General features: G+C 44.3%; 2 protein-coding genes across 3 annotated transcripts in view; both read right to left on the minus strand.

Moving 5' to 3' along the window:
- Positions 1–1,662, minus strand: part of Cad87a (cadherin 87A) — a 200,361-nt gene extending 198,699 nt beyond the window's left edge. Inside the window, exon 1 of one of the 2 annotated variants that reach the window (XM_077406008.1) lies at positions 1,480–1,662. The gene's annotated coding sequence lies outside the window, so the exon portion shown is untranslated. Of the gene's footprint in view, positions 1–1,286; positions 1,450–1,479 lie in introns of those variants that run through there. The other variant, XM_077406009.1, reaches the window with a different exon arrangement.
- Positions 1,663–3,520: 1,858 nt separating this feature from the next.
- Positions 3,521–11,152, minus strand: His2av (Histone H2A variant). Its single transcript, XM_077406036.1, has 5 exons — positions 10,995–11,152; positions 10,771–10,848; positions 5,543–5,656; positions 4,070–4,199; positions 3,521–3,758 (listed from the first exon to the last, which is right to left on the minus strand). Exons 1-5 carry the CDS (start codon positions 10,995–10,997, stop codon positions 3,697–3,699), a joined length of 387 nt encoding a protein of 128 aa, XP_077262162.1. The 5' UTR covers positions 10,998–11,152; the 3' UTR covers positions 3,521–3,696.
- Between the last annotated feature and the right edge of the window lie 971 nt (positions 11,153–12,123).

Raw genomic sequence — 12,123 nt, forward strand, 5'->3', positions numbered from 1 at the left:
TTACTTGCGAAGGTATTTAGGCGTTTGCAATTACCTACCCTCCATTTGCCCGGACGCGACCATAATTGCACGCATACGCGTTCGTTAATCTTTACCGGCTCGGAGTAATTAATGATTAATCGTTCGAGTATGTAGGCGTAATTGGCTGGAATTTACTCGACTACACGGATAAACTGATTCGTTATATAGACATCAAAATCACTTTATAGTAACTAAAATAACGAATATCAAATATTACCCCCAAGTTACTTTCGGAAAAATATGAAAATGAATATCGTTCGATACGACGAAAAGCAGATTTCGCCACGACGTAGCGTAAAATATTTATCGATCGAATCCGATATAAAGAGAAAGAGCTTCATCGACATTCTGTAACATTTCGCGTTCGCTAAATTCAATAAATGTTGTTTAATATCCTTTCCAATTGTTATAATAAATGATCACGTCGTCAACGTGCAGTCAACGAAAGAATTCTTTTAACATTTACACTGTTAGATTTAAAAAATTAAGTTGAAAACGACAATCAGAGAAATAGCTGCCCTTTCTGTCAAATAATACCCTAAATATTTCTCTATTTTCCGACGAATGTCCTCGTCGCAGATTAAAAAATAATTCACGATGTGTTGGAGAGATATTGAACAATTGTATATATATAAAATCAATTAGATATTAATTATATAATATAAAAAATATGTAATAGATACAATTTGAATCATATTTTTCAGCTTTTCACGTTCATCAATCTCAAGCATCAAGCGTCAACATCGACATACGTGCATCCTCAATGTATAAGCATGGAGGAAATGAAGAGAATTACCTGATATGAGGACTATTCAAAAATTGTTACAACGCGCCTTCAAAATAGCGAGCGAATCACCCGAACAACGTCACGCAAACGAAGACCGGCTCGAGCGGATGATTTTGTTCGCCCTGTCCGAAACAACACGGAACGACGCGACGTCGAGCGAAGCGAGCGGGAAAGGAAAGGAGAGGAGAGACGGCTCCGCGGACCGCGCTCTTTCCTTGAACTCTCGGATGCGAATTCCGCACGCGGCTGGCAGGCTGGCACTGATCGCGAGCAGGAGAGGATCGTCAGCAGGGGGGAAAACCGATCACGAACTCGCGCGCGCATTCAATTCAGATGCAGATGACGACGTGCATACCGGCGTCAACTTCACGCGACAGCGAGGTAGATCGGATGGACGCGGCAACCTTCAGGGCGGTGCGCGTTTTTAAAACAAGTAGCAACGAGAGACGCACGCGCGCGCGCGCACGCACGCACGCACCTTTCTCGATGGGATCTCTCTCTCTCTCTCTCTCTCTATAAAATATGGAAGGACACGCGTCCTGCCGGGAGATACACACTCGCTCCTGTCCCACGCGACCTGTCACCGCGAGCCGAGAGCCGAGTGCGCGCCCGGATCGCGGGGGCAGCGAAGGTACGCGTCTGCCTGCGCGCGTGTCGCAGCCGGCCCTTACCGAAGGACTTGCTGTTCCCCGGTGCGACGACGGCGTAATTCCCGGAACGACCCCGACGACAAGCACGATCGCGAGCGTGTGTATACGCTGCTCCAAGCCCCGCTCGGGCGACCGACCGACCGAACGAACGACCGACCGACCAACCCGACCGTACCCGTGAAAGGCGACTGCGACTTCACTACACCAAGCGCCGCACCGTCGCGGGAGTGGGGGGCAGCTCCGAAAACCCTCGCTCCGTTTCGCTCGCGCTCGCCAATGGCGCGGGCACTCCTTCCCCTCTGGCCTCCCGCGCAGCTATATCGCGCCCGGCGCGACCAGCTCGACGACGGTCGCCGGGGGAGGGGAGGGGGAGAGCGTGTTAGCTTCACGCGTCGCTCGCCAAACGGCGCCACCGCACGGGCGCGCCGCGCGCCAGCTTGCACAGGATTCAGGGCCGTCGTTGTTACTCCGCAACGCAGGCATCTAAGTATGCATTATGCATCTACATAATTTCGATATCCGGACGATACCTGATGCCATCATGACGGAGTGAAATCGAAGCTTATTTATAGAGTCGATGTACATATCCCACACAAAAGAATCACCTACTTTATCTCTCTCCATTATTTTTTATTTTGAGATAGGTGTATAAATACTCGCGATAAAAAAGACGAGTTCAGTCTTTCAACGATATAATATTGCTTGTGAAAATATAAGTATAGCTTCCTTTCCTAAAGAATAGAATACAAAATTTTTTCTAAATTAAAGAGCTTGTATAAAGTATCATAGTAATTTATGATTTGTGTGCAAAGTTTAATAAAATTTATCTTTTATTATGAAAATGAACGTTTTACATATGGTGCGAAACCGTGTAGGTACAATAAAAATTATGCTAAATCGTAGGATTAACTGACAAATATTATTAAAATAAGAAAGAAAAATGTTTGGAGCGGAAATAAAAATCGGCACGTTCTTACATGTGCAAATAAATCTTCGGATTATTCGGTCGAATCGTTACTACATCTATTTCAGATTATTTTACAAGAAACGAATTCAGCCTTCGTTATTCCAGAATAGCAATATCTATCGCGATATCTAGAAAATTTTGTTAATAAAACTGAACATTCCACAATCTGGTTCTTGAGATAAAAGGCTCATTTAATTTCGGAAGCTCACAAAACTCAATATTCACGTATATGTTACACGAGTTTTATGTATGCAATTAAAAAACACTATGTACAATCGAGTCACAAAGTTAAACTTTCAAACTTTGAAATCGTTGCTATTTATTATCGGGACCCTATGTAATAAATCATCGTGATTCTAACAGGAGGAAAGCGCAAGAAACTTGTAAACTGGCGAACGTGCAACGAGAGACGATTTAATATCTAAGTAGCAGATCAAAACTTTAGTATGTACTTTTATACGAATTTGGCCAAGTGGAGTTATTGGATTCCAAAATTATATTGGAAGTTATGCGTATAAATGTCCGCTGTTTCTTCTCCTTCTCTTTTGTCGTGATGAATTCGACGAAAAAAAATCTTTACCGTTTATAATCCATGTATTATAATTCCACTGACATAAATGTATATATGTAATAAATCTAAACACACTAAAATTCATCTGAAATAATTAACTGAACTGCACAATTAATGTGTACGAGATTGTGAAATGAGAGCGTTACTACTTGGGAGCAAAAAACTTCCTTCACTGGCACATGACGCGAGTCAAAGGCGAAAATGAGATAAAATTAACGATGGCGGTTTGATAAAGTAATCGAGTTTCGTTCATAATGGTAAATAATTAAACGTGGTAATTAAACAGACTTTCTCACACGTCCTCTGATGTTACCGCAATGTTCAAAAATTGCAAACTGTACCAAAGACTGCCATCATCTCGAGCCATGCTACAACGCATCGCTCGCAACACACAAAAAAAATTTCCTACACTCGGCCTAGAATCCTCTCTCTTTCTCTCTCCCTGTCTTGTCCGTTTGTCAATTGTCAATGAACATTTGTCTTTTCTTTAACTCTCATTTTCTTTATCTATATTAAATTATATCTCAATATATACTGTTTTATTATCTATATATATATATATATATATCTATGTATATATCACGCCAGTTTCGCCATCGATTTAGTAACCTAGGTACACTTTGTTGCAACAAGCACTGAACCAACTCCTCCTCCCGTTTGCCCACGAATCTTGAAATGTTCAATGTCAATTATCGCTAAATTATGCTGGCTTCTGCGAACCCTTCTTGCCAATAAGTGATTTGTGGATATGTGGAATAACACCTGCAATCAAACAATGACATATATGTATAATTTCTTTCTCGTATTCTCATTCGTAATAAGTTGTACAAAAAGAAAATATCATTAGCGATAAACTCTATGTACAGAAACTCTGAATATACTGCTACGTACAAAATTCATTCCAAAAAAAAATAATAATTTTCAAAATTATAAATTGTTTAGAACGATTAAATTATACTAATGATGTATAATTGTATTAATTGCATTTATTGATGTATAATTATATTAATTATAAATTGTATTAACGATGTATAATTATACAAGTTATAAAAAATTTATGAGAAGAAACGTACCTCCTCCTGCAATTGTTGCCTTAATGAGACTATCTAATTCTTCGTCACCACGTATAGCGAGTTGCAAATGTCTAGGTGTAATACGTTTGACTTTCAGATCCTTCGATGCATTTCCCGCCAACTCCAATACCTGAGCAAAAAGAGAGCACAATCGTTTAATGAACCATTTGAAACAAAATAAAGTACATCGGTAATAATTTAATTACACAAATAACGGAAGTAATAAGCTACATAAAAGTGATTATTCGTCAATTGAGGAATTTCTTGCAATTTTAATTTCAATAAATATACAGGGTGACCCATTTTTTATTTTTCTTTAAAATGTATAGTTCAAGAAATATTTGAGATGGGCACTTAAAATGGATCACCCTGTATATCTTCTTTAATATTTAATCAATTTAAAACGCATTTAAAACTCAAAAATAAAAGCGGGAAAGACAACCATGTTTTTTTAGAAACTGAGACGCTATCGTATTCGCCGGGATTATAATGACTGTTCTCTGCCTGTAATTTAATTCTTTCTCCCCCTCTCCACCTCTATTCGATGTCCGCTCTTTCTTCGTGTTCCTCTTCCTGAGTTTGCATCGACGAGAACATTATTTGATATCAATATTTAATTATTTAATTGTGTATTTACATTATAAGCAATGTACACTGGCGCCGTTAGCTATAAACTTGAGGGAAAGCTTTAGAAACTAAAACAAAAAAACAAAAAAAAAACAAGAAACAACATAAATAAGAAATAAAAAGAGTGCAGTTTAAAGTTCAACTTATTAGGGTTTTCAGGTTACGCGAGTAAACATTATTTTAATTTATTCGAAATTATCATATAGGTATTTGCATCTATTGGGGGGGGGGGACTCGTCCCCCTTGTCCACCTAACGGCGCTCGTGCAATGTAATTGTGCTGTTAGTCTAAATTTATGTCAAATTGTATCGTTTTTAATTGTAAGTATAATAATAGTTAAATTATAGTTAAATTATAATTGAACGATTTTGAAGATTAATTCAAAGATTAACTACATTTCCTGATGATTCTTTACAAACGCACTAAGTATTAACAATGAGAAAAGCATTGCGATACATTAATGTTTCCCTCAATTTTAACTTCGATCCTATCCTCACAAATAAGTAATCTCGTCTATTTCGTCGGTATCATTTGTAATATTTACTATTCTTTCTACGTATTTTTAGCTCGAATCATTCTTATCTATCTACAGATAATTATAGATAATTATAGATATTTATAGATCTCCTTTCGTCTTAAATATTCTGATAACATTCGACAATTGTCGAATTATTGTTCGTAAACGAAATTCTCGATCTTGCGAGGTATTTACTCCGAACTTAGCGGAGTCTCGATTTCGGTCTCGGTTACAATATCAGTTGCAATATCTCTCGTATTCTCTCTTTCGCTCGCGCTTGCTCTCTCTCTCTCTCTCCCTCTCACGCATACACATATATGCTCACTTACCTCGGCCGTAAGGTATTCCAAAATGGCCGCGCTGTACACCGCCGCAGTAGCGCCTACCCGACCATGACTCGTGGTTCTATTTTTCAAATGCCTGTGAATTCTGCCTACGGGGAACTGCAATGAATCGGTCGCATTAGCCCGCGTTTTCTTTGACCCCGGAACGCGAATTTCGACGAGGTTGACGAGAGTGCTGCGAGCCTCGTGGCCCAACACCCGGTATATGTTCCTTACGCGTTGAAAGACACCGACGTCACTGTTACGCAGAAATGTATGTAATACGTGTGTAGTGATATAAACAGCTCTCTCTGTCTCTCTCTCTTTCTCTCTCTCTCGGTCCCGCACTTGGACTTTAGGTTTCAGAGCGAAAAAGGAAACGACCGTTCGACCACCACGTATAATTATGGTAAAACTTAATAAACGTCATTACCGACATCTCTCCCCTCTCCACTTCTCGCGTACGTTGTCAAAAATATATACACGAGGTACACTCGACTTTTGAAACGAGACCGAATATTGTGTCTAATTCGGACGCCCTAAGTTGCGCCGCAAAATTTTATTTTGCTACTTATTACATTATTATATCAAAGATGATATCCCCGGTGTGAAGATATAAGAGGGAATATTTAAAAAAATTAATACTAAGTTTATACCTTCACAAATTTATACTTTTTTTGCGCCTAGATTTATTTATGCTGAAATATTGTTGAACAATATTGCTCAAAGCTTGCAGGGATCTCCGAAAGAGAATATAACTTTACTAGGCAAGACGCGAGAGAGAAACATGTAAGAATGCACGAAGAATGTTTTCTCCCCCCCCCCCCAAAAAAAATAACAAGTGAAATAAGTAAAGCGTTATAAGCAAAGAATAACGTTATAAATATATCGTTTATCACACCGAACGATAAATCTGATAAAAATAATCAGTGAGAAAACTAAACGTCGTTATTAAGCAAAACATATATTGGACGAAAAAAATATTTAAAATATATTAATTAGATAGAAACGATAGAAAAATTTACGTAAAGCTCATTAATTTGTAAGCTCCGAACTTTCAAAATTTTCTGTTTTTGTTCGGAAGATTTCGAGTCAAGACACGAAGCACGAGCAACTTGCGACGTGTGAGCTACATTTGGAAATGCGTTCAAGAGTTAATAATTATTTTAAACAGTTCCTGGTAAAGCCAGATAATCGACTCGTCACGTGTTAAGAAACACCCTGTATATACCTAGCGAACGAAGACGGATAAAACTACGTAAAATGACGTTTGATCTGAACGTAGCCGCTCATAGCGCCAATAATGTTCTCGGCGGATTCAATGCGTTTCAGGGGCGATTTCTCCACGGGCGCGTGAGGCTCCACAAACAAAATTTACTCCAAAAGTTATACTAATAAAAAAAAATAATAATAATTGAAAATACTAAACAAAGTGTCAAAATTAAAAATCAATGTATTAAATCCTCACAAAATACGGCAGTCTTAAATCTATAGTTTATTTCTCGCTGAAAATTCATATCACTTGAAGATCGTGTATCTTATACAATCTTTGACACAAGCGGAATCGATATCAGTGATCATGACAATAAGCAGTAACTGACCGGCGATGAAACTAACGCGATATTAGTCGGCAAGGTATACATTAGTTAATAATTTATACGCTATTTTGCGAGGTGCGTTGCATTTGCGTTATAATTAGTATAACGGAATGACACGAACAAAAATTTAATTTATCAATAACGATATCGATTCCGAAATTTTTCTTCGCGCCTGGGGGGTCTTAATCCGCCACTGAGGACACGTCTAGTGACTTCTGCCGGAACCTCTGCGCCAGTAACGGCCGAACGTTTTCCGGACGGGGTCGGCTCGCGTCTACTATCCGTCCGCGCGACATCCGGCCGCCGCCGTCGGTAGCTTCTCTCTCTCTCTCTCTCTCTCTCAGCCGAGGCTGAATATCGAGCGATAAGGCGACGGCACGGATTTCCGCGACGCGTTCCGCAACGCGGACGGGACGAGCCCCGGGTTTCCTCCTCCGCGGCCGTCTCGTCGCCGGGAAGTCAACGTTTGTTCGTTCGTTCGTTCTCGCCCGGAACGTCCCGGGCACATTCCGCCTCGTCATTTCGGCATTCCGCGTCGTTCCGCTGCAGGGAACGCTATTTCTTTCTCTCTTTCTCTCCCCTCCTTCACGAGAGCGAGAGAAAGAGAGAGGAAAATTCCCGCTCTTCTCTCGGCTCTGTTCGCGGAACCCGCGCGAATATCAGGCCTCGTCCCGTTCTCGTGCTATACGAATATCGAGCGGGACGATTTGGCTCGCTCTTTCTCTCCGTCTCTCTCTCTCTCTCTCGCTCTCTCCTTCTCCCCGCCGCTCCTCTATCTATCTATCTCTCTCTCTCTTTCTCTCGCACTCCCGTCGCCTCTCCAGCTTTTGGCACGAAGTTTCGTCATCCGACGCACGCCCCGAGACGCGTTTGAGAACCTCGCTCTAAAGCGTATCCCGTCCGCTGCTCTAAAATTCTCGCTCGAAGATTCTCCCATGCCGATCGCGTAAGTGGCTGGTCCCCCTCTCCCCCTTCCCCGCCTCTCTCTCTCTCTCTCTCTCTCTCTCTCTCTCTCTCTCTCTCTCTCTCTCTCTCTCTCTCTCTCTCTCTCTCTGAAGCGCGGTCGATATTGTTGCACAATAATTTTGTCACCGCTGATACCGGGCTCGCGATCGACACGTCGAAACGTCGCGTTTCCAGAGGGAGACTGGGGCTGCCGTAACAACGAGAATTTTGTGTACCGTCGGGTTGTCGGGAAAATTTTAAACCGCACCTGACTCGAGAAACCTCGCGAATCTCGCGCACATTTATCACAGAACGCAGCTTCGGCGTTTATCGGGGACACCCGCGTTTTTTTTTTTCTTCAAACGTTTATTTAACTCAAAGATAAGATTAACGATTTAACGAACAATTCGTCCACCAATTTGCTGGAACTTTAATTTTCACAAGAAGCACCATTCGACGAGTCGTAAGCAGCCGGGTAATATCCGGCTATCGATCGAGACTTGTTGAATACTTGTTTAATTTTTGCGCGATCTGCACGCAATCCAAAGTACGACAAAAGTATAATTCGCCTCGCGAGTTCCCGCCCGCGAAGCGTCGTCGTCGTCGTCGTCTCGCGGAGCGAGGCACGGCTGTAATAATCTCTATCCGAAAAACGCGCGACATATCGGAAGCAATATTCGCCAAATGTTACTGGGCGACGAAATTATCGCGCCGGAACATCGACTCGAGCGGTGGCGTATTCTGCCCACCGCGTCCGCGTCCGTCGTCGTTCGCGTTTCCGCTAAATCGGCTTGTAGCCCACGTATATACGTCGCGTCGCGTCGCGTCGGTCTCCTTGTAAACAAAGGAGACCCCGATCTCGCATTCAACGTTATACACGGATACACGCGGCTTCTGCTCATCGGCGTGACACCCGCCCAGGTAGCAATTAATGTCTAAAAGACATCGTAAAGACATCTTTAAGATTTCTTGGCATCTTAAAGACACGTTTATGATGTCTTTTAGACATTAATGCTACCTGGACGGGACGGTTCGGTTAAACATTTAAACAAGAGGCCGCGCGTGATCTCCGGTGATCTCACAATTGAGAATTCTAATCGCGATCGTGGAAACACGCGACACCGCCGTCGATAACGTATCGAATACACACACACACACACACACACACACACACACACACACACACACACACACACACACACACACACACACACACACACACGGGCTAGGAACTTTTTAAATAAATAACGGACAACCGGCACTGGCTTGATCTCGCGGACACGTTATTTTTATTCACTTCTCTCTTTTTTTTTCGTCGATACTCGAAACGTTTAAACAGAATGTTTAATTTAAAAAGCACCGCCGCGGTGCTTCCATTTTAATCCACTTGAACGGTAATAAGACACTGTTTAATTATCGACTTATTTAATAGTTTACAGTCGTAACAAATCGAAGCATATATTTGGACCTGTAGAGATAAGTTTCAAAAAAAAAAAAAAAAAATTCTCGCTGGACATCCTGTTTATTTCCGTCGCGCATTACGCAACATCGGTTTTGTTGGACGGAATTTTGTTACACGGATCGTCAAATTGCGTTAGCGAAAATTGCACACAGCGTCGAGTGGGATGTATTCCACGCGCGCTGTCACAGGCAGATAAAATTTACTCCGAGCGATGGTCTCTCTGGAAAACGACGCCTTTTGCGTTAATTAGTTATCCGATACGGACTATTGTAAAACGAACGACGCGCCGCGATCGAGGAAAACGTGTCCGCGTTTCGAATTTGCGATTCTCGCGCCCCGTCGTCGGTTCGATCGGCCGTTCCGATGCGGAATCACCCCGTGTCCTTAGGGGCACGACAAGGAGATAGAGAGAGAGAGGGGGAGGGGCTAAGTCGACGGATAAAGCGCGATTACACGTGCGCGATCGATAAATATTCGCTGTCGCGACGAACGTAAATACGATAAAAAAAAAGAAAAAAAACAACAACAAGCCGGCCGCCGCTCGGGCCTCGGCGTCGGTCGCGGCGATCGCCCGGGGAGAACGGAAAACAACAAACGGCGAGAGCCGCGGGCGCGGGCCGCGAACAGAAACGACGCGTCGACGCCTTCGACCGGCGTTGGCCAGTTGCGACGCTCGTCCGCGCTGAAGTTCCCCGAGTTCCGCAGCGAAAGCCGATCGGAAGATTTACGGGCGGATCGCCGAGGTCGCCGCGCGGGGTCGAATAATCGCGCCGAAACGATCTATTCCCGGGCGGCGGAGGGAAAAGGGCGAGAGAGAGAGAGAGAGAGAGCCGGTCGGTCGGCCGCGTTTGAAAACGGTCCGCGGACCGCACGCGAGCAATTCGAAAAGTAAATCGTTCCGCACGGCCGTTTCTCGAAGGTTCGGCGCGGCGCGGGTAGAGCGAGAAACGGGGCACCGCGTCGCGTCCGCGCGGCGCGTCCGGGCGGCCGGGGAGCCGCCGAGAGTCGGCCGGGGTTTTCGCGCCAACCATGATGATTTAACCTGCAAAGCCGCCGCGGCGACGAAGCGCACGGGGAGGAAGAAACGCGGACGCGGTGCCGCGGCCGGGACGTGTCGCGCGTATGCCGTGCCGCACCGGGGGAAATCCGCGTGCCTCCGTTCGCCAATCGATCCCCCGCGCCGCGACGGGTCGTTACGTTAGCCGTCGTTGGACGTCGGCTCGACTCACCTGCAGGCCGGCCCTAGCCGAACGCGAGACCGCCTTCGCCTTCGCCTTGCCGGAGTCCTTGCCCGCCTTACCGCCAGCCTGTTTCGGACACGAAAATCACGGTTAATTCGCGAGATCCAGCCGCGAAACTCCGCCAGGGGACGGAGGAGGGTCCGCGGCGCGCGGGGGCGCCGCGGGCCGCCGCGGATGGCCGTCGTGCGCGTCAAAAACTCGCGGATACTCACCATTGCGCGACGTGGATATTCGGCACTTCGCACAGCACGAAAGACTTACGAGCAGCCACGAACGACGCCGTCTAAACGCGACGAGCCCGCCAAATGCGCTTGGCGCTGTGAGCGCCTCCCGCGGTCGTGCCACGTGACCGCGCGTCAGCTAATGGGAGCGTCGAGCGAGGCGCTGCGGCCGAGCGGAGCGCCGCCTGGCGGCGAACTCGCCGAGTTATCGCTCGAGCGATAAACGGCTCTCTCGCACAGGCTGTCTCTCGCTGGCTCTCGGCTCTCGGCTCTCGGGGCTCTCGTCTCGAGTGACCCGTGCGCACCATGCGTATGCGCCAACGATTCTCGCTCGCCTCGGCCTGCCTAGTGCCTGGTCGTACGTCCGTCGTTCCCTCGACGGACCACGCTCGGGTCGTATGAATAAAAATGAAGTAAACATCAGAGGCGAAAGAACGCGCGGCGCGTTCGCTATAACTCGCTCGCGCGGGTATCTCGCTGTGAAAAAAACCGAGAAAATACCTTAATCGTATTTAACCGACGATCTATTATCTTAACTTAAATATTACGATGATGAGTTATTGTAGCTATAAATATCGCCGGGTGTTGCCAAGCATATGGTATATACGTCGCGCGAAATACATTAAAATTTAGTTATCGATTTTATTTTCCTTGCGTATGTCCAGTTATGTTTTTCTCTCGCGATGTATAAAACTCGTTTCTGATTTGAAAGAATTAAATGAGCAGAGTAAATGTTTATGTAATGATTATGAAGAAATGTTTTATACATTCATGTTTGAATTATCGATTATAAACACAGATGTGTATATCAGATAGGATATTACATCATAAACAATCTGTTCTTCACATCAATAGTATCGCGTAACGATTGTGTTATCAACGACGCGATAGTTCGATTATTCTCATGGTACACGATATATGTTTGTGAAACGGTATCGGTGAAATATGTTATCGATAATAATTAATAAGAGAGTGTCGTGCAATAGCATACATTAATTTAAAATCGATCATTTTCGTTAATTGAAGGCACATTTTTACATTTCGGGGATATGAATGGACTCGTGAATGTGTAAAATAATAAACGACTGTTGTGAAACACACATTCCGTAATACATTTAAT

Source organism: Temnothorax americanus, unplaced genomic scaffold, assembly GCF_048541705.1.
Source record: "Temnothorax americanus isolate GAGA-0224 unplaced genomic scaffold, ASM4854170v1 Scaffold20, whole genome shotgun sequence".
Taxonomy (NCBI): domain Eukaryota; kingdom Metazoa; phylum Arthropoda; class Insecta; order Hymenoptera; family Formicidae; genus Temnothorax; species Temnothorax americanus.